Consider the following 22,685-nt stretch of genomic DNA (forward strand, 5'->3'; position numbering starts at 1 on the left):
TGTGAATGAGAGTTCAGTAAGCACAAGCTAAGCTTCCATGGTTATACTGTATGTCAACATCAAAAGGCAGACTCGCTGTGGCATTTCATCTAATATGTTCACAAGGAAAGTGTACCTCCTTTTACTTTTTATGATTTAAGTGACTAAAATCATAAATTTGCATCACAGGTGTTTTTTATAATTGTGTTGCTCACATGGGGAAAAATTATGAATTCTGGTAAAGAAGATTTGGTGGAATCAAGATGCAAGTAAGCAATCCTGCATAGAGCATTATTTGACTCAGTGCAGGATCATAACTATTGTTTCAAACCTGGATGTTTGTACTTTACTTACTCAAACTCTGATTCAAGTATGTTTTGTTCAAGCAACTCAAATCCTAGTGATGGAACGTACGTTTTTCACCATAGTAAGGTGAAGTTTTAGATAATACTGAAATGAACACTTGTCAGAAAAATAATCACAAGGAGGAGGAAATGTCTACTGTCTACTACTATCCTCATTTGACTGAAATCAAGTTGCCCAGGGGATCACTATAATTGTGGAACATGAAGTTCTTATGGGAGGTTCTGCAAGATGTTTAAGAGTCTAGTGTTCAAGACTTAGAGGAGGCTTGCATTGTTAGAGCTGGAGCTGTACTTGTTCTCTTGATTGTCAATTTTGGAAACTTGCTCTCAGCTATCTTTTGTTTTTCTTACAGATACCAAAATGCATGGCATTGTGAAAAAGTTGGGTATGATAGAAAGGATCTTGGCTTACCTTAATGACTGTGTACATGTAGATGGAAAGGTAAAAATACTGTGACAAGTTCTACAATCATTGTACAGCACAACAGTAATAGAACTTGCCTTTTTCTGCATTTATAGCACTAATATTTGTGCATTAATACTGCACAGAATACAGATGTTCAGTAACAAATTTACCGCAAAAATGCAAAGCTTGGTCATCTACCTCAAATTTACGCTCAACTCCAAATGTGATCTTATGTCCTGATACCCTCCCTGGTGAGGCAATCTTATATGGGTCCGAAGATTACTTATACCTGAAACTCAGTCTGGCACGTAGATTCCCATTTATAATAACATCTGTTTTTTACTTATAATTTGCTTCAGGGTGTAAGTTTAGAGACTATGATATGATATGTAGCACTTTTTTTTTTTTTTTTTTTTTTAAAGCCATGAGAATTTTGGTTTTCATCTCTGCTGAGAAAGCTTCAGGGAAGTTCTGACACATTTCAGAACTACACCAAACACGTTTAGTTTCCTAGCTAAGTATTCCCATAGTTTGGCAAATCAGTCTCCTTTCATTAAGAGAATCTTAGCATTATCAAAACTATAATAAACATCCAGGAAATGCACACGTAGCAACTCTTAAGGTTCTGTGACACCTTTTGTTTGCATATATGGCTTGTGGAATTTAATATCCTTAATACTAAATAGGACGTTCAAACTTTACATGCTGGAAACTGCAGAGTATTTAGAAGGAGAAGTCTAAAAGTCCACATTGAACAGTTAATGGTTTAGATCAGTTCAGCAGGACAATAAAGCTGACAGCTGTATGCAAATTTCCACTTCAAGTCCTAGCATTCAGAAATTTGGCAGCGCTGTGTTGATAGTTTTGGATCCCAGATGCTTTACTCTGTAAAATAACTAAAATATTTCGTCTGCAGATTAAGCAGTCTTACTTCTGTCTCTTGAGCACAGCTAGTAGAAGTCCCATCCTTAGCTTCCTCAAGCTCTGAGGAGCACTACTTACCCCTTGTTTTGATGTAGCTTAGTTTAAGCAAAAAGTAGTGAGAGTCCCATTAGGTCAAGGAAAGACCATGTATGTTTAATTAAGTCACCGGGACTGAGGGAATCTAGCCCAGATTGTGGTTTTCCCCTTAAATGATATATTATTTTTTTTATTTCATCCTAAAATCAATAGAAAAGAAAAACAAACAAAAAATCAAATGAAAAAAACCCTTGCCTCTTCTTAGAAAAGTGGCTACCAAGAAAAGGATAAGCGAAACAGAAAAAGCACAGTTAAAATAAGGCTTTATGTTTGGTTGTGTAAAAGACTCTTTCCATACTAAATAAGCACGGGTTTTGTTTATTCAGTATGAAACTAAACTGCATTTGGTTTAGAAAACAAATTTTAAAGGCAAAACTGCTTACAGGCAAAGTGGTACTGTGAAAGACATACTGTCTCCTCACTGTGAAGAACAGTGACTTTGGTCATGTTTTTGGTCACTGATAATTTATCGGACTGCTTTTCCTTGTTAGATTTCCTTATCTAAAAGATTGGGACCGAGAAAATGAATGTGATACACTAAGCTATTTGCTTTTTTTTTTTAAAAAAAATAAAATCAATAAACTTACATTTTTTGTAAATATTTGGTTTTTTTTTAATCTTTCAGCTTGCAAGCTACTTAAAAATACATATTTTGAAAGCAAATGTTATAATAATGTTACAATGATAAAGCCCAATAAAATGACCATCAGTTGCTAATAAAATAAAACCAGAAGTGAATAAATATTTTCTAATGAATATGTGTTTGTCATCTGGATAAAATGTGCTTGTCTAAGAAAATTCTGTTTTACTGTAAATGATGGAATGTGTTGCTTCATAGCATGAGTTTGTATTAAGCATCTCAGGTTATCCTATTTGTTATCTGTATTTAATTACTTCCTCTGTTCCTGCAGCTTATGGAATCCATTGTTTTACCATGTCTAACACTCTTACGCAAACTTGTGTATGCTGATCCAGCTGTTCGTCTGTCCCTAGCACAGCAATCATCTTTACTACTTTCACTATTCAGAGGTAAAGGTTCTATTTTGACTGTAATGCATGCATGAAAAGGAGATCTGTGAAATACGGTAAGATGTTTAACCAATAGCCTTCTTACGAGCCTTGGATCACTTCAGAGTCTCTAAAGTATAAATCACTGTGTGCAAGTATTATAAAATATAAATTACTGTGTCAAGTGTGGCATCTGTTTAAGATCTTGGCAGTTGTTTTTAACCAGTGTCATTGTATGTAGTTTTATGTATGTTTTCTAACACATTTTTAAATATCTTTATTTCATACAGCTTCGCTGATATTCCAAAACGATCCTGCTGTTTTAACTGAAACTACAGTATTGCTTTGTCTTCTGTTGTTTGATGAAGTAGCAAGAACAGAAATGTGGTATGAAAAAATACTTATTGAATGGCATATTCTCTAGTAAATTTTCATGTTTTAATGAAGATAAGTTTATATACGTATGTACATATATATATCTCAAATTATGACCCAAATTTGTATATATCAAAATTGCGTATTTATGGGCCAGACAAGTAGTTTCAATACTTGAGTTGCATGCTGTGTAGGTCTACATGGCATTTTTTTCAGTATAAATGTTTTGTACCTCAGTATTAATTTGAAGTTTTCTTTAATTTTCAGAACCCCCTGATTGGTCTGTAATCCATGTTTTCCATAAGCAGAAACTACAGAAATGAGAGCTATCTGTAGGTGTGGGTTTTAAAACTTAATTAGAATTCACCTGTTTACATTGGCTTTTAAGTGTAGCGGTTGTCCTTAAACCAACAGACCTCAGTTTATGATATTATTTGAAATTTGCATATACATCAGAAAAAATATACTTTTGGAATTCACGCATGTGAAGTTTACTGAAAAGAATTATAATGCATCTTTTTTCTCTAATAGAAAAAAGGAAACAAGAATGTGTTTTGGCATGTTACCTTTAATTTTTACCTGCAGTACATGTGCACAAATTTGCTGTATGTGTGTGATCTAAGAACTATCTTAATGTTGCATAATCATGAAGAAATAATATTTATTCATACAAATACTAAAGAGCTAGCTGGAGGAAAATATGCAGCCTTATCTGGATAATAAAGAAATGACAAGTGTAGCATCAATAGAAAATTAAAGCTTAATGTAAAGAATAATAAGTATAACTCACTCTCTTGTAGGGCTGATGGCAAAACTGGTAATGATACTGGCCTCCCTGTCTTCAGTTTACCTGTTGCTGTTGTTAAAAGGTACGGGGGAGGGGGGGTTGGGTAGTTAGGGTTTTTTTTTATTGTTGTTGTGGTTTTGTTTGTGTTTTGGGGGTTTTCTTTTGGGGGGAGAGTGGGGTTATTTTTATTTCTTATTTTTCAAAGTTCTTTTCAAAGTTGACTCTGCTGCTTTCCATCTGCAGTCCTTCCAGAAGTCTAGTGGTGGAAGAATGAAGGGAAATCTTTGATATTAAATCCAGAGTTGTTTGCATTTGTAAACAACATTCCGAGCTTGTTGTTTACAATTTGCATTGTAAACAACATTCCAAGCTTGCTCTAATAGATCACTTAATTAAAAAAAACAAAACAAAACCAAAACCAAACCAACCAGTAACAACAACAAATGAAAAATCCAAACAAGAAATATCAACGACTTAAAAAAAATTATGATTTTTCTTTTACTTAGGTATCATCTCCCAGTCAGGATCACTGGTCATCATGTAGTTAGCCCTAATACTGTTGTGGTGCCATTGTCTTCTGAGTACCTGACTATGAAACCTGTGTCAGATATGCTTAAAATGTCTTGGAATCTGTCTTGGTACCATGGCATTGAAAACCTATTGCAACTGATAAATTATGAGAAAGAAGCAGAAAGGTGAGCTATTTTATTTTGATTTTAAATACCAATATATTTAAATTAAATTATTGTTCCGCTGAATTTAAATAGGTTTTCAACTTCAAACCGCAGTTCACGTTGTTACTCATTTGAGAATGCGCTCCTTTTAAATGTAAAGGGTCACATCCCAAGAGGCTGTAGGTATATTGTCACAGCTAGCGTTTTACTTAAATTGCATTTCTACATGAAGTCTAGAGCTTGATCCAACTTTTCTTGATGGTCAGACTAATTTGAAATGATTTTAGATGGGTTCTGTGGATGGTTTTCTTTGTAGTCATTATGGTTTTTAGGGACCTGCTTTTTTTTTTTTTTTTTGTAGTTGCATATGTTTTTCTCTTTCCCTGTGACTTTAAATTTCAAATAATTATTATTTTAATGGAAATACTAAAAATTATGGTAGACTATGAAGAAAATTCCCTTTGCATCCTTTGGTTAGCTCTTGATTATTCATAATTTTTCTCATTGAGAATACTTAGTGCACAGAGCTCAATATTTTGAATATTCTTGATTTAATAGGACTGAAATAGGTCAGTCTTGATCATTTTTTAGTTTTTGCTTTTTTCCTTTAAGGCATCCTAAAAGTTTTATTAGTAAATATTGTGGTTCTGAGATATGGGAAACTTAAGTTATTGATTTGATAAATCATTTTCATTGTAAGTTCCCTCAGGCAAAACCAAAGCCATCTCTTAAAAAAGAGAATAGGAAAATAATACAGTCCAAGTGGCCAACATTTACAATAGTGTGGAGGAAAACTTCATTACAAACAATGTGAACAGCACCTTTCAAGTAACTTTTTGAGGTACTATTTTCCCAAAAACCTCAAACAGCTCAAGATTTTAAATGTGGCTGTGGTGTTTTTTGTTGTTAGTTTTTATTGGGATTGGGTTGATTTTTTTTTTGGCAGGGAGAGAGGGATGAGAAAGAGTTGGTTAACAATTTATGTTTTGTCTTCTCATTTGAACTGAGAAATGAAGGAGTCAACTCACTGAAATAATTTGTAAAAGTAGTGGCTGTTGATAATTTTTCTCTTGTACCTTTTCAGATTTTTAGACTCGCTAAAACTATCCTCAGAAGACATTTTTATACTCAAAATAACTCATACAAACTATGGACTGCGGGATTGTCTTAATTCAATCATTCAGGCAATATCCCATAGGGATGTTAGAGCTGCTCTCACAAGACTCAGTTTTTATGTTGTGAATGACAGGCTGTCATTAAAATGCAATTCTGGGTCTTGTGGAGCCATTTTGAAGAGCTTTGTTTGGCAAAAGGCAATAAACAGGTAAGCATATTGACTGTGGAAATCCATTAAGGATTATGATGCTTAAGTTTTAAATTTTCTAGTTTTCATATTTTAAATTTATGGATTTGATTGTCCATGCATGTCTGGTTTTGGTATATCGTTCCCTGTATCTGCTGGAGGGACAACAGGGCAGGGCATAAGCAATCTAGGAGGTTTCTCAGGCACATCAGTAACAACTTCCTGATCCAGGTGACAGAGGAGCCAGTAAGGAGAGGGGCTTTGCTGGACCTCATGCTCAGAAAAAAGCAAGGACTCATTAGGTATGTGAAGGTCTAAAGCAGCTTTGGTTCTAGTGACCAGGAGGTGGTAGAGTTCAGATTCCTGAGAGGAGGGAGCAGGGCAAAAAGTAAGATCACAGGACTGGATTTTAGGAGAGCAGACTTTGGCCTCTTCAAAGATCTCATTGTTGGTCTCTGATGGGATCAGGTTCTGGAGGGAAGGGAGGCCAAGAAAGCTGGTTAATATTCAGTGATTGCCACCTGCAAACTCAAAGGTCCCTGGCACTGAGCAGGAATTCAGGCAAAAATACCAGGGGGCTTATGTGGATGAACAAGGAGCTCCTGACAAAAGCCCACAGAGGATGGAAGTAGGGGCAAGTAGCTTAGGAGAGATAGAGAGATATTGCCTGACTCTCCAGAGGTGTGCAGTCAGCAAAACAGAAAACCCACCTTTAATTGAATCTGGCAAGGGATGTCGAAGACAAGAAGAAGGGCTTCTTTAAGTACATAGGTGATGAAAGGAAGGTTAGGGAAGAAGTGAGCTTGCTGCTGAAAGAGGCAGGAGTCCCAATGACGCAGGACATGGAAGAGGCTGAGATAATGAATGTCTTCACCTCAGACTTTATCAGCAAGACGCTTTCAGGAATCTGAGGTCCCAGAGACCAGGGGGAAATTCTGAAGCAAGAAAGACATGTTGGTAGAAGAGTACATAATACAGTGTAGAGAATACGTAAGCACACTGGACATACATAAAGACGTGCCTGATGGGATGCACCCATGAGTATATCCTGATTGAAGTAATTTGATGTCTGCTTTGATCAATCTAAATGATGGGGAGAGGTGCCTGAGAATGGGAAGAAAGCAGATATCACTCCTATCTTCAAAAAGGGCAGAAGTGAGAACCCATGAACTACAGGCTAGTCAGCCTGACCTCGATCCCTGGGAAGGTGATGGAGCTGCTAATCCTGAAACCCATTTCCATGCACATGAATGGCAAAGTTAATGGAAATCAAGACTGGGTCCAATCCTGTTCAACATCTTCATTAACAATTAAGATTATGGAGCAGAATACACCCTCAGCAATTTTGCTTATGTTACAAAATTGGGAGGAGTGGCTGGTGTGCCAGTGTTGTGCTGCCATCCAGAGGGACCTTGATAGGCTGAAGAAGTGAGTTGACGCAAACTTTGTGAAGCTCAACAAGGATTGGTGCAGACTCCTGCACCTGGGTGGCAGCAGCCCCATGCAGCAGCATAAATGGTGGCCAGCCAAGCTGGAAATCAGCTTTTAAGGAGAGTACCTGGGGGTCCTGCTGTACACCATGCTGAACAGAAGCAATGTGCCTTTTAGAAAAGAAGGGTAGTGGTATCCTGGACTGGATTAGGAGGACTCTTGCCAGCAGGTTGAGGCAAGTGATCCTTACCTTCCACTCTGTACTGGTGAGGCCACATCTGGAGTGCTTGGTCCAGTTCCAGACTCCTCAGTTCAAGAAGGATGTGGACATATAGATGAGAGTCCATTGAAGCCCCAGAAATACAACGAAAGACTGAGTCATCTTTTCTATGAGGAAAGACTGAGAGAGCTGGTACTGGTAAGCCTGGAAAAGGTTCAGAGCAGGGATCTTATCAATGTATGCAAGTACCTGAAGGGGGAGGGTATAAAGAAGACTGAGCCAGGGTCTTTGCAGTGGTGGCCAATGATAGGACCAAAGGTAATGCACGCACACTGAAACACAGGAGGTTACCTCTGAACATCAGGAAACATCCCTGCATGAGCAAGGTGGTTGGACCTCCAGAGGTCCTTTCCAACCTCAAAGTTTATGTGGTTTTGTAATTTACATACACAAAACCAGCAATAAATAAGAATGCTGTGTTTGAAATAAAGGTTATTTAAAATACGTAGGTTGGCTTTGCTATTATTATTAATTGTAATTATTAATAGATAATTACCTTTTCTTTCTTGGGACATTCAGATTTTTCTACCTTTTACTGTATACAATCCTATGTTTACTGTATGCAAATAGACTTTTAAATATGCATAAAAATTTTATAATACACAAGAAATATATAAAAGTATATAATAATATAGCCTATATATAATATAATTAATATAATTATATTTGCTATATGTAAATATATGTAATACAGATATTGATCTGATTCCACATTTGCTGGTGACTTCAGCCGTATTAGGTTGAGATTTTAAACTTTTTTAATGTGCTGTAAGTATGAAAGTAAGCATTCTTGTTTGTATTGCAGGTTTCTGCAAGTGCTTCCAGCTTCTGTGGAGGATGAGAAGCTTTTAGTAGATGTCTTAAAATTTTTAAACAAGTTGCTTAGAGAGCAGAGATCAAGTTTGGAGTCAAACCATCTAAAGTGGATCTTGAAATCATTGCTTAAAAATGTAAGAATATATCTAAGAAGTTAGCTGTAGACTGTGAGAAATAATATAACTGTGAACTGGTTGGCTGGTTTGTTTCTGGTGAGTTCCACCACAAAAATGACTTTAGCAACAAAAGAAATAGCAGATACTGTGGTATTAATGTCTGCTACTTTGTGGTTGGTGCTACGGTTGTAGTGTTTGGGGAAGGTTACTTTGAACAAGAGTTAATTTTCTTCTCTCCTTTACTTGGTATATGAATTGTTTCTCTAAACTCAGATTTTATATTTGCCAGAAGTAAGCAACATCTACCAGTGTGTCTTTGTCTGGTGTATCCATGCTAATACAGTTGAATAAAGCTGTATCACTATAGTCAGCTATGCATAGCTATATGCAGAACTCTATATGTACATATAACTATATATATTTATATGGTATTGTTAACTATGTAACTATGTACATATGTGTGCACATGGATGTACACGTGCATACATGTGTGCTAAGCATAGACAGCTGTATAAGGTATGCTTAGCTACGTAACTGCATATGTGTTGTCTATGTAACTTAAAGGTTGATGTACAGGTGTGCTGGAATGTTCTGTTTGGCAAAAAGATAGAAATAAGACTTATCTGTCTCACATTAAGAACAAGAAATGTAAGTTAGGATAGATTTGCTTTCAGTGTGTATGTCACTTAAGTTTGTTTTTTTAATGGTTATGTCTATTTTTCAGTTTCTCTAGACTCCTGTGCTTTCTATTTGAGATTTGTTATATCCAGTACTGTTCAATTTAAGATGTGTAAAATTGGAAAATATAAAGACAAGTAGAAAATGAACATCATAAAGCAATATAAACCAACTTTTATTATATTTGTCAAATAAAATATTTCAGTCTTGCTTTATAAAAACAAAGGATAAAAGTGATGGCTGCAGTTTTAGAAGTTTGCAAAGTACTATTCTTCACAGAACAAGGGCAAACTGCCCACATACAAGATAATTCATGGTCTTAAAAAGGATATCATAATAAGTACAGTGTCCATGCACTTGTATTTCCCCATTTTAAAATACAGTCTAAACATTTAGGAAAAAAAATGCTAGTAGACAATTTTAATTACGTATAGAACTCAGGTGCTTTAATTCATATGGCTAACTGGGAATCCTGTAAAATTTTGTAAGTATGGTCCATTCAATATATTAATGTATCTTTATATCAAATTATTTTAAGCCTTTCAGCTGAGACATACAAGATAGAACTTGATCTAATGTTTCTACCATGTGTTTTCTTTTTTTTGTGATCTACATTTTTATTGCAGGTTAACTGACTTTCACTCTTCAAAATACACTGCGTCATGGCTTAATGCCAGGAAATTTTAAAGGCTTTAACAGTAGATTCTTTTGTGCCATTTAGTAGAGTCAAAATTCAAGTAATTGATAAGTATAGGAATTTTTTACTGTGCTTTTTACAGAAATACTTTTTAGTGAAATGATCATCAAATTTGTAATTTATACTTTGTGTGATTTGCAAGCTCCTAACAGAAAAATGGCTTTTGTGTGGGTATTAAAATAGGATTTAAATAATGCATTTTCTGAGTGTATTTTTATTCTTTTCTTCTAGAAGCCAAAATCCCTTTTGGGCCTCCTGGTGCGACCAGAATCCCAAGTGCGGGATGAAATAGATGAAATACAAACTGCTGTCAGGCAGCAACTGGATAAAGAACTCATTCGTCTTTTTAACACATTGTTATTTTCTTCCATGTCAGTGACTGACAGGTACAGTATAAATGAACCTGCCTGTGTAATTCTGACTGGGGATCATAATACTTAATGCTGGTGTATCTTGGGCAGAATTTAAATATAATTACAGGATGACCTAATCATCTTTAATTGTAAAAATGGACTATACTGCTTTTGAAGATCAACATTAGGTAGGCCTTCTCACAGTAAAATTAGAAAATCAACTAGGAAACTTGGAAGATGATGTATTAGTGGTCATTTGTTCAGCAAATAGATGGTTTGACTGCAGGGAGAATATGGGCCATTTCTTTCTCACTGCTGGAAATTTTCACAAGCGAATGATAACTTCATTGATTTTGAACCATTTATTTATGTCAAAGTAAAACATTGAAATATTCGAAGTATCAACAAAAGTTTATTACAGTTGAACTCCTTTTTTAGCCCAATACAGTATATCAGTACATATTAGTGATTATTTAGTACAGCTACTTCCAGCATGAAGTTCAAACCTTTTTGTCAGTTAAACACAGCATTTATATCATTTTTCTCTGAGTATCTAACATATTCCCACACTAAATCTCTCTATCCATGTGTATTATAAGAGGTACTAGAATTGCAGCTTAAGATAATATTTGTTTATTTAAGTGCCACAATTTAATTGTTTTTAAAGATACTTTCAACATGTTATCTTTGCTCTTCCCACTCAGTTATTCATTTTCGAAAAGTCTTGGCAGCTGGAAAAGGGGGGATTATAGAAATTCCTGCTAGTTATATCTCACATACCGGTATATCTACCTGAATTCTAGATTGATGGTATTTTGCAGGAAATGTTTTAAAATTTGTCTTGTCAGCAAGAACAAACATAAGTGTAACTACTAAACATTGCAGCTCTTCTCATTGTTATTCATTATTCTCAGTCTGTTTATTTAACATGCTCCTTAATAATTAGTTATACCTCACTTGTCAGATTTTAGTTAAGCAGCCCTGTTATAATCAGATGCAATATTATGTTCTCAGAACCTCGTTGAAGCTGGAACTGTCAAATTTAGTTCCATGCTACTCTGTACATAAGGCAATAGTAACTAATTGAGATGCTGAGACTTTCAGACTAAGAAGAATGAGGCATTGCCTTCTTGGAAGATTGTTCCTTGTAATAGCTTCGTGTTGACAGTTAATGATTTTTGTTTTTTACAATTAAACCAGAGAGGGCTTGGAACTTGCTGGCTCTTTCAGAACTGAGCTGGCTCTGAAGCTGCTACACTGTTTAAGGCTAACAGATGCACTGCGTTTTTATGGACTTCCTTCACTGGAGAGAACATTAGGAGGAATGGTTCACGTTACTGCACTTCCAGGCTGGAGTACCTATTCTGCTGAAGTTGAACCTGTCACAATTTGTAAGAGATATTTAACGGGTCTTCTTGAGGTAAGTAGCTTACCTTATTACTTAGTTTTTAGTTTGAATGTTTGTAAAGAAATGCTTTTAACTAATGACACTATAATTTTAACAATGTACTTTTAGTGAGTATCATCACTAGGAATAGGTGAGGTAAAGATGCTTTTTTCTACTAAGTAAATAGCAAAAATATAGAGACTGAGTGATCTGTATCTGTTGTTCTAAAGAGTGACTGTTTTGTGTGTTACTGTGTGCACCTTCATCCTCTGTTTAACAGGTGATAGGAAGAGTGACTATAGTTTAATCAAGATGAGAAGTAGATGTGGGTGGGTTTGTTTTTTTTGTTTGGTTTGGTTTTGATTTTTTTTAGGGGAGGGTGTTGGCTTTTTTTTTTAATTATTTTTTTATTTGTTTGTTTTATTGAAACACTAAGATGAAAATCCAAGGTACTCTCCCACAGGCGAAATCCATGTGTGAAAGGTGGTCTGGTGGAACAGTAATGCATGAGGCAGGTTTTTAACACAGAAAAAGCAGAAATGAAGTAATTCAAGATGATGCAGCTCTTGGGAAGCCAAAATTTCATTCTTGTTTTCAGTGTTGTTTGTTATGTCCATGTCCGTGATAGACAACTGGTTTTTGCTCCTAAAATTCCATCCTTTGAAAACGTCAGTTTTCTTAAAGCTGTAGAAAAAGCATAGATCTGGCTTTTTGATTGTTTTAGAGGTATTCAGTAGGGTAGGTACCTTTCAGAAGTTTTCTGTTTAGTTTCAGATGCTAAAATCTGAGGCTTGAAAAAGTTTTAAAGTAGGTTTAATTCATTTGCAATTCTGAATGATACGGATATCAACCAGATAAGTGTCCGGAAAGTTTGTATACAGATGATAATCATGTTTATGATGGAAGAAAAAATTTTAGGGGTAAGTTTTCACTTGCCAAGATTTTCTTGAGTAGAAATAAATGTTTTAGAACTGTTTGATTAGATGAGTTTCGAGATTTGAAGTCTAGACTAAAAGCGGCACCAAGGTTATAGATGTTAACGTAAAAGAAAGGTTATTACTAGACAAAGTCCTAATGAATATTATGGAATGAAATCAGCTAGTAATGCATAAGCTCTATGTGTGGAAAAATTATGCAGTTTTACTTGGCTTAAATATTAAAGTAATTGTAGGTCTTTTTGGGCAAGGGGAGAAAGTGGGACCGAAAGAATTTCTGTAGAGTTGGCCACTGAAAGAAAGAACAGCAGCAAAAATTGAGACTTAAATTGCCATGTTCTGGGGAAAAAAAGAATACATCCAGAAGTATAAGTCTTAAGATTATGATTTTAATAAAATATTTTGGGGCATTTTTTGTTGAGAGCAGCATCCTTTTATTTTAACATATATGGGGATACTTGGTCACAGAGTTTATTTTATGTTATGATCCAGTGACCTTTAGGTCTGTTGATTAGGATTTTATATACCAAGCTGATTCATTTTTATTCCAGTTCAAATCAATAAAAGATGTAAGTGGCCCTTCTTCTTGAGCACAGAATTTTGAAATGAAGTTATATTTTTAATTCCAAACATAGCATAAAAACTTGTGTACAATAAATGGGCTGTTCACATTAAAAACAAACTCTCAGGTCTCTATTAATATTATGGTTATTATTATGCTTGGCTGCAGTCTTCATTTGAGAAGCAAATAAAAGCTACTGATCTTCAGAAGTGTAACTGTATAGGAAACCATCACATGACCAAATGACTAATAAAGAAATGAATTTTCAGCTAAAAGTCTGCCATCTTTTCATGAATTTAAATTATATTTTAGTAGACAGTTTATGTAAGACAGTTTGTACTCTACCTGTATACTGCTTAGAGTAAATCTGCCATGAAGCTGTACCCCTGCTTCTAGGTCATCTCATCGTTTTATGTTGAATGGGGAGGAAACGCTATGTCCTTCATGGGAAAAGGTGTTACGAAAAGCACAGTTCTTTGCTTGCTTCACTTATCTCATGAAATGACTGCTCAAGCCAAGGATATGGTGAGTGCCTTATGCTTGCCCTTATCTTGTCATTTGTGAGGGCTACGCACAGATTTTCAAATGTGGGGGAAAATGCCTTATGACATCTTATGGCAACAGATAGTAAAAATAAAAAAAATAAATCTGCTCAATCTCATTAGTTGTATGATGTTAGATAAATGAATAGGAAAGCTGAAGATTCGGTTCTAGCCCTACTGGAATTATTCTGCATGTAATTCTGTGGATTGAGAAAGGCCTTCTTTGAGAATAAAGTATAATTTTCTTTTTATTAAAAAAAATCATAATTTTATTCAAGAAGAATGAATTTAAGGATTTATGACATCATTATTTCTTCAGCCTTGTACAGATAATGGGCTTTCTAACATGTTTATACATGTGTGTATTCTTTCATGTATGCGTATATACACACATATATGCATACATGAAACAATGATTGTCTCATAAAAGGAGTTATCATTACTTATTAGCAAAATTCATATCTGGAATACAAATCTGGAATACAAATACATAAAATTTTAGGTGTCATAATTCATTATGAATTTAATGCATCATTTTTTGTAGTGCCATGGTTAAAGAGAGCATTTGGCAGGTATTTTTAACCTGAGCTAAAAAGTTAATTTGTAAAGCCAAGTATGATTTCATGGAATCTGCAGCTAATTAGTATGTGGTAGCCTGAGAAGCTTTATTTAATAATGTGGCAGATGCATGAAGAAAAAGAATAAATGTGATCTAAGTAATAATTGCAGGTCCTTATTTAGTAGTTTTCTGCACGTGTAGAAGAAAGACAGATTTTAACAATAAGCAGAAATTAAAAATGTATGGAGTAAATTTTGAATAGAAATAATTATCCCAGTATATTTAATCTCCGTTTAGCATTGCTCTCCTAATTCTTTGAAGAAGGCACAGTCGACATGTTCATAGAGGCAGAATCAAAAACTTTCCTGGAATATCAGTGCTGTGTGCATTTAAAATGTTTTAGTATGTAATTGGTAGCTCAGGCTGTGGGTAGACTGTGTGGCATTGAAAGATTTATAAAATAATTTCTTTTTTTTTTTTTTTTAATCAGGACTGGATATCTCTTTGGTCTTTGCCTTATGATAACAGTGAAGAGCAAGTTCTTTCTCAGCTAGGTTTGGCATGGCTGGTTCCTTTATGGGTAGATAGAGACCCTGAGGTTAGTTAATAAAATGTGAAGTTGATATCTTATTTTGACCCTTATGTATTTGCAAAAATTCAGTTTCATCAATTTATTTAATATTGAAACTACTGGTTTCTATTATTTAAAATGTTACTCACTGTATACTAAATTACAGTATTAATAAAGTAGAGAGAATGCTTCCATATAAATATCTTCTGAGGAATCCTTCCCTACATTTTCTGTTGTGTATGCTTTCATTAGTCACTTGTGATCATGATTCATAGGCAGTTCTCATTGACATTGCTGTTACTTAGTTGAAAAGCAGAAACATTTATATCAACTACAGATTCAGAGCTAAGTATATTTGATGCAAATCTGTTAAATTGCAAGTTTGCTAAATGGAATTATTTTTAAGTGGTAAAATGTTAAGAATTTTGAAGACTGTCTTTGTATTTTTACATATTCAGAAGCTGATCTATTAATTCAGTCTTTTACTTACACATAGTTGTGATTATGAATATATGACCAGAGAAATGTAGGAAAAGAGGTTGTTACTTTTTAAGTTATTCCATTAAGCTCTGGGCTCAGTTGATACAACTTAATAATTTTTTTAAAACTTGTTGCCAATTACTGTAAGAAATATCACTTTGTGTTTCCTTTATATGTACTAGGTCAGATTTACAGCACTTGGAATAGGATCAGCTCTTACATCTCTTGAAGTAGGATGTATTGCGTTAGCAGAAAGTTGCCAGAATATTTCAGGAGGTCTGTGGGGAACAGTGATAAACATCCTTCTGGACCAATCTGAATGTAGCATGGTACGCAGGGAGGTATGTTTCTTGTGTCCTTCTGTTGTCATAGATTGTAAAGTTTTTTTTCATTAAGGAGAAAAGATTTTTAAATATTTTTTCTATATATGTGCTTTACAGTGCTGCACAACACCTACTGTTTTGTAAGTTAAATGATACCTAGTTAAGTGTTTAGCTTCTTATTTAGACTCAAGAAGCAACAAACACAGATGACTACTGTAAAAGCAGAAAAGATCTAAATAATATAAGGGAATGCATAAAGACTCCTAAGGCTTACTCAGGCAGATAAATAGGTTGCTAAAGCATAACAAATTAGCCCATATTCTAATGAATGTTTTGTACGATTTATGTACACTTTGGTATGAACTCATCAATTGATCTGTGATAAATACCTCCCCATTGCAAGCATGAAATAATCTGTCTAGGCACTGTACTCTAACAGAACACCACATAGAACTATGTAATACTATATTTAAGTTGTGTACACATTTTTCGCAGCTTTATCAACCCTAAGTGTAATGTTTTTCTTATTTTCCAAGGACTAAGAATGAGCAATGGTGAAACATAGTGGGTTATTTATTTCTTTCCCAGCTTTATTGCTCAACTAGTAACATTTTCCAAATTAATATTTTGAATTTATTTGTGCAAAATACTTTTGAGAATGAGCAATAAAGCAACCTTATTGTTTTATTTAACTTACACATTTTTTCAGTAGTATCTTAAGAGTCCGATTATTGACAAAAGATTGACAAAATATAAAATAAGCAGTTTCAGTCCACTGACATATCCATGCAAAATGTGTGTGATATAAATTAGCGAAACACACATGCCATGTATCGAGAAAGGAAGATATTTGCAACCAATGTGTCTGTGTATCCCACTATGTCCCAGAATTGTCTCAATTAATACAAAACATAACAACAGTAAAGTGAAGGGTCATAAACAGTTAAGTTTTTCCCTTCAGGGATTTTTCTCCAGTACATCTTGTTATGCTAATTGGATAGGATTGACTGTACTGGAACAGTGATTAAACTGTGTCCCCTAATGGCATTTATTGTAGGTGAAGCTTGAGGGGTTTTGGGGTATATCCTTCTAATTTATTTTTTTTTCCAACATGAACATGAAAATTCTTTGTGTTTCAGCATGTCTGAAGCAATGGTGTAATACATAGACTTGTGGACTGTGCTGTTCAATCTGATCTGCTTTTTTGTTTTTGTTTTGTTGGGTTTTTTTTTAGTTTTGATTGCTAGATATCAATAATGATGCTTTCATTTATTTCAGGCTGCTTTTATTCTACAAAATCTCCTTGTGATTCCACTTCCTACGGTAGACATGAAAGATTGCATTTGGCAAGTGAGTGACTATTACATTGAATGAGAAAGGTCATAGCATCACAGAGAGATGTTATTAGATAAAAAAACTTATGTAAGCATGCCTATAAAATATAAATTTAAAGAATTACATGTCTAAGGTGACATTTGAGAAGGCAAAATATATGAATAGACAAACTTCTTTCAAACTTCTAGCAAGTTCAAGAACAGAAACAAAGTTTGTTTGTTTATGTATGTCGTATTTCATGAATATAGTAATTTCGATTCCTAGGAAATTTGCTTACTTACATAGTATCATTAACATTTAGGATAGGTATTGATTGTTTATTTAACCCGCACTTAAAATGCAGCATGATTTGATGGGTATGAGGAAGATAAAATTCTGATAATGTGGTGCTTTATAAAATGTTTTGAAGAGGGTTAAAAAAAAGTAAGTGATGAGAAACGACCCTTTCCAAAGAGAAATGAAGCAGCTGGTTGCTTAGGTAAATTTGAATGCTTCTTAAAAACATAACTCGTTGCGAAGCAGGGTGAACTAGAGCGGGTTGCTTGGGTCTGTGTCCAGTTTGGTTTTGAGTATCTCCAAGGGTATAGTCTGTCTGGGAAACTTGTTCTAATGTTTGACTACCCTCATAGGGAAGAAGTTTTTTCTTGGTTTTTTTTTTTTACTAATCCCGTTTAATAAGTATGCATGCTGAAAGTTGTTATCAAATAGCACTTTATGGTAACTGGTAAATTAAAACTGTTGAAAATACAAACAACACTTAAAATTGTAAGATACCGACAATCAAAATTCTGTATTTCAGAGTTGCTTTTCTTTTTTTTTTTTTCCTTTGCAATGGGTAAGATGTTTCATCTGTTGCCATTACTGCATGTGAGTTCAGAGAAGAGCTATTATGTGGATCTAGGTGAATAATAGGAGCCACGTACCAAAGTACCCAATGTAGAATGTTATCATCTTTACCTGTTAGACAAATACGAAAAGGAAAGACTGTAAATAGTTTGTAGTCTAGTGTCTCCACAGGAATGTCTGTAGTGTTCCTGTTATCTAGTTGATAATTCATTTTGCTATATTAGTTTAAAGAATGGCATAGGAAATTTTTTGTCATGGGTAAAGTCACCTTTGCATAGCATTTACACAGCAGTCTGCAACATACTGTGTTGTATGAAGATTGCTGAAGTTAGAGCACTTGTTATAAATGTAACTCTTCAAGGGTTCCTGCTGTACAATGAAGTATCTAGCACAGTTTTTTAAACTGGCAAAGGCAGTTCTGGGTAACGAAATTTCCAGAGTATGCATTTGTCATAGTTGATACAGTCTAAGCATATTGCTGACAGTGTATGACTACATTTTTATAATTTATCATAAACATCTTACATTAAATGCTACATTCTTCTTCAGACAGTCATGTCTGATTCTCTATTAATTGGTATAAAATGCAAATCAAGAAAGTAGTTTCTGTATAACAGAAACCAAACAATAAGCAGCAGCTATCTAAAACTCTGGTTATAATTTAGGATGTACCATAAATTAGTTTTATTGCTTCTACTTGATCTGTTTTGTTTTTTGTTTTTTTTTTTTCCTAAGAAAGTAAGCTTGTGCTCATTGTAAATGGAGGAGCTGGGAGAGATTTAGAGCCTCTTGGGGACAAATAGTGTTTTTCAAATTACTTATTTGCAGTTGATCTCTCTCTACTCTCTCCCAGCTGCCAAAGAAAGTGATGAATTTTCTTTCCACAGTTCTAACTAGTTTCTTCTTGAAGTACTGCGAGACGCCACCTAAAACTACCTTGCAGTATGAAATTGGTTTGAATTTTTCTCAGTGTGGGTTCTTTTGGCAATTATTACTTATAATATTTATAGTCAATCAGAAAGAGGGTATCTTGTAGCTTAATAAAACTTCATGTTGTCTTCTGTTACCATAGGAATACTGTAACAAAACCAAACTAAGCTGTTTATTTGAAATAAAACTAAGAAGTTTCTTTTCATGTATAAATCCACTGCTCTAGAAAGTATTCCCTGAAGTCAGTATTTGAAAAGACATGTCTGAAAACCATGCTTCAAAGAGAAGTTCTTTCTTTTCATGTCTTGTTTTCTAAATAAATCTTTTATCATAGTAGATTGACACAGGTAGTTGTAGTATAATGGCAGTATATTTTAGAACAGGATGACCTTTTCAGGACATTTACGCTTCTCTTAGTATCACTGTGCTCTTTTTCTAAGGAAAACTTTTGCATTAGTTGTTATCTGTAATTTGAATTAAATAAGAAATGAAAATTGTAAAGTCTCCCGATACATATAGTCTTAAAACCACCCATGTACAGCTTTCCATCACTTTCTATTTAGCTGTTAATAAATTTCCCAAATAGCTACCATTTCCTAAATAGCTACTTATATTTTGCTAAAATATTGCAGTTTTTGTAATATATTATGATTTAACTCAGCCTTAATAAAATCTGCATTTGATTTTTGGAATCTATTAGTTACAGCCTGTAAAGCAGCTATGTATATGCGCTCATACACAGTAGTAGGTTTGATTTGAGCTTTTTTGGACAGTTTTATGTAAAACATTCCTTTGAAGAAATGATGTCTGTGAATTTCACATCTTCAGGGTCCATGTGTACGTGATGAAGAATCTGGCCTCTCTCAGACAGGAAAACCTGCCCTTAAAGCCCTTTTGTATCACTGCCAGTTCTATGAGCAGGTGAAGCAGATGGTAAAACACTGTTACCTAGGATGTTACATGTTTGATCTGAATTCTTCCAGGGAAGACAACCTCATCACAGAAAAAGGTGGTATAACTGGTAAGTGATGTTAATATGATCTTCTAGAGTTTTAAACCTACATAAATAATTTCTAGTTTTGAGTAACTTACCTCAAAAAATTCTTACTAAAAATTGAACTGAAAATAAATATTCAAGCCATGCACTTAAATACGTTAAGAAAAATACTGCTCTGAGGATTTCAGTGGTGGATAAGCCAGTAGTTTTAACATAGTGGAGAAAAAGCTCTGAGCTGTTATCTACATCTTCAGAAAGTTACAAATAGAAAAGATGCAGTTGGTTCTGCAGTATAATTTCTTGCAAAATATTGTTTGTAAAATACTTTTTACAGTTATGACTTTGACAGACCAGTACAATGAAAGTTTAGGAAAAGAAATATATGGACTGTTTCTAAGACTCCTCTTTCTTGATGTATTCAACTTTAAAGATGCATGAGTAGGAGTGGGCTCTTATATGCTGAAGTTAGCTGCATTCTAAGACATCAGATGTAATTTAATTTGTAGACTGAAAAAAAATTAATACTCAGAACTATTGTTCAGAAAACAATGAATCAATATGAAAATCAGATTTGAGATACTCCAGGCAGACAGGTTAAAAAAAAAAATATTGATCTAGTTCTTTCTATGATGCATTGTCGGAACTGACATTCTTGTCCAAGTATACATTATGAACTTAAGTTTAGAAAGGTAGGAAATTCATCAGAGCTCCATTAGTAAAAACTGTTAAAGGGAGGGAAAATTAGTAAGTTCGTTCTTCTAGGTTTCTTTCTTTTATGTGTGCCTGATTTTTTGAATTTCCATCTTCAAAGGTTACAGATTTTTAAACAGTTGTTGTAGGCCTGCTTCTGTTAAAATTAGAGAAACACGAACAGAAGAGGAATGTTATCTCCCCTAGCAAGTTGTGACTTTGACAGACCCAAGGAAAATAAGTATTATTGGTTAACTCTCTGATTTATCAGAGAATTAACTTAGCAGTAAAAAAATCCTCTGTGGCTATAAGTGTAATCTGTTTTCTTATTTAAGTGTAATTTTTTTCAATCCAACACTTTTCACTCCTTCCATGCTCATCTTATTTGTGCCTCTTGGTAGTTCTGTTAGTTGATGCAGTAGTATATAAGAGCAACTCAAACTCCAGGATTGTAGAACTTTTCTGTGAGCTGTTGAGAGATGTTTTATCACATTATTGAAAAGCAAAACCAAAAAAACCCCATGTTTTTCCAGGAGCTTTGAAGTGAGGGGGGAGAATAATCTATATTTCAGGAACAAGATACAGAACTTTTGTTTATTTAAAAAAAAAGGGAGGGCATGGCAACATTTGCTCCATCTCTAAAACTGTAGTGCTTGAAAGCCTTACAAGTCCTCTATTCATATTTTCAGAATTGTGTTGTTTATCTATAATGACCTGTTTTTGCTTTTTAATAAGTCCCATATCTCTTAATAGAAGGTCTTGCTTTGGTTTATCTTCCTAAACCCATTTTTGTCATGTTATTCCCCAATGTATTTTTCTCACATTTTTCAGGAGTATATAAAAAAAAACTCATCCACAAAGTTAGGTTAAAATTAAAATTAGTTAGTTCAGTTTAGTAATTAGCTAAGATATGTATAGGACTTTTACTTTTGCATTCAGAATCTGTATAATCTTGTTCTCTATTCATAGCTTTTTCTCCTAAATGTATGAAAGCCGTCAAAACCTGCTATTGACAGTTTTGTGCTGTTTCTGGCATTTTTCATTCTGAAACAGATCTACAAAGTAATTCCGTCTTCATTGTATTTATGAATATGGGTTCTCTTGAAACTGCTTCTCTTAAAATGTGAATTTGAAGGACAAGGACATCTGTTAATTATGTTTGTACTGTGACACCTCAGTATCTTAGATACTTTTGTATTATTACATTTTAAATAAAACTAAATCCGAACTATTTCAAATTATTAAAGTCTATGCAACTGCTTACGTGTAGATTTTTCCAGACTATTTTGTTGCACTGAAAATTGTGTTATATTTAAGTCCTGTTTATTAAAGGGATTTCCTGAATAAGAACTCATAGATACAATATATGAAAATTTGTAATTCTGAAGAGATCAGAATATAACTGTGGTTGGCTACTTTTCTGTTTCACAGAAACAATCCTTTGAAAATCGTGTAATGCTCTCTGCAGGTCTTTTAGGAATGAAAAAGACAGCTTCTTTTTTGTTTGATTTTTTTTTTTTTTTAATTCCTTTTTTCTGCTGCAGATTTTGATGATTCTCTTAATCTTTGGAAGGCTTCATCCAGTCAAAGCCATTCTTCACATTCCCAGTCAACATCTGAAACTATGGTAACTTGCAGAGCAATCTATTAATTTTATATTCCAAGTTGTTTGTGAAATGCTTTGAATAAAATTAACACTTTTACAAATGCTATAGAAACCCAACAAAACATAAAACACCAGCTGAAATGAAACCGAAAATGTAAAAGCTGAAACTAAATTTAAATTTACTCTGAAGTAGATTTGATGTGTCAAAGAAAACTTTTATGGCTATTTACCTGAGCTCAAATAAATAAAATAGCTTACCTAGACTAGCGAAATGCATAAGCAGTGCTGAATTCTGTAGCTTCTCATGGCAATATGAGACATACTCTCTACAGATTACTTTGTAATTCACTTTATTGACAAAATGCAGTCATCTCCATCTATAGTGGTTACTTCTGCTGCTTTTATCCTTACTGTCCTTTCAGAGTGAACCCATATTTACACTACACAGCTACAAAACTGGATCAATCAAAACCACATAAGTATTTGGGTTAAAATTATATTCTGTGTCACAATAAACTCTGGATTCTGAAACTGCTTTTACGGAATATAACAGTGGCACAAGTGTTTGCAAGACCCAAAATAGGTGTGAAAAATACAAGAAAGCAGGTGGCTGTTTGAAAAATTTGTTTCTGGC

At 34.2% G+C, this 22,685-nt stretch overlaps 1 protein-coding gene across 3 annotated transcripts in view; it reads left to right on the forward strand.

Annotated features, from left to right (window-relative positions):
* Window positions 1-22,685, forward strand: part of RTTN (rotatin) — an 86,358-nt gene that overhangs the window by 32,339 nt on the left and 31,334 nt on the right. For all 3 annotated transcript variants that reach the window (XM_057414752.1, XM_057414754.1, XM_057414755.1), the window contains exons 20-34: window positions 698-786; window positions 2,682-2,799; window positions 3,069-3,165; window positions 3,954-4,022; window positions 4,447-4,635; window positions 5,699-5,938; window positions 8,434-8,578; window positions 10,167-10,321; window positions 11,489-11,708; window positions 13,569-13,697; window positions 14,764-14,871; window positions 15,507-15,665; window positions 16,926-16,997; window positions 19,587-19,779; window positions 21,990-22,072. In XM_057414752.1, coding sequence (XP_057270735.1) covers window positions 698-786; window positions 2,682-2,799; window positions 3,069-3,165; window positions 3,954-4,022; window positions 4,447-4,635; window positions 5,699-5,938; window positions 8,434-8,578; window positions 10,167-10,321; window positions 11,489-11,708; window positions 13,569-13,697; window positions 14,764-14,871; window positions 15,507-15,665; window positions 16,926-16,997; window positions 19,587-19,779; window positions 21,990-22,072 — 2,066 coding nt within the window. The remainder of the gene's footprint in view (window positions 1-697; window positions 787-2,681; window positions 2,800-3,068; window positions 3,166-3,953; window positions 4,023-4,446; window positions 4,636-5,698; window positions 5,939-8,433; window positions 8,579-10,166; window positions 10,322-11,488; window positions 11,709-13,568; window positions 13,698-14,763; window positions 14,872-15,506; window positions 15,666-16,925; window positions 16,998-19,586; window positions 19,780-21,989; window positions 22,073-22,685) is intronic.

This window comes from Pezoporus wallicus, unplaced genomic scaffold (assembly GCF_028554395.1).
Source record: "Pezoporus wallicus isolate ANWC-B61680 ecotype Strahan unplaced genomic scaffold, APGP_CSIRO_Pwel_v1 contig_2, whole genome shotgun sequence".
In the NCBI taxonomy this organism is placed as follows: domain Eukaryota; kingdom Metazoa; phylum Chordata; class Aves; order Psittaciformes; family Psittacidae; genus Pezoporus; species Pezoporus wallicus.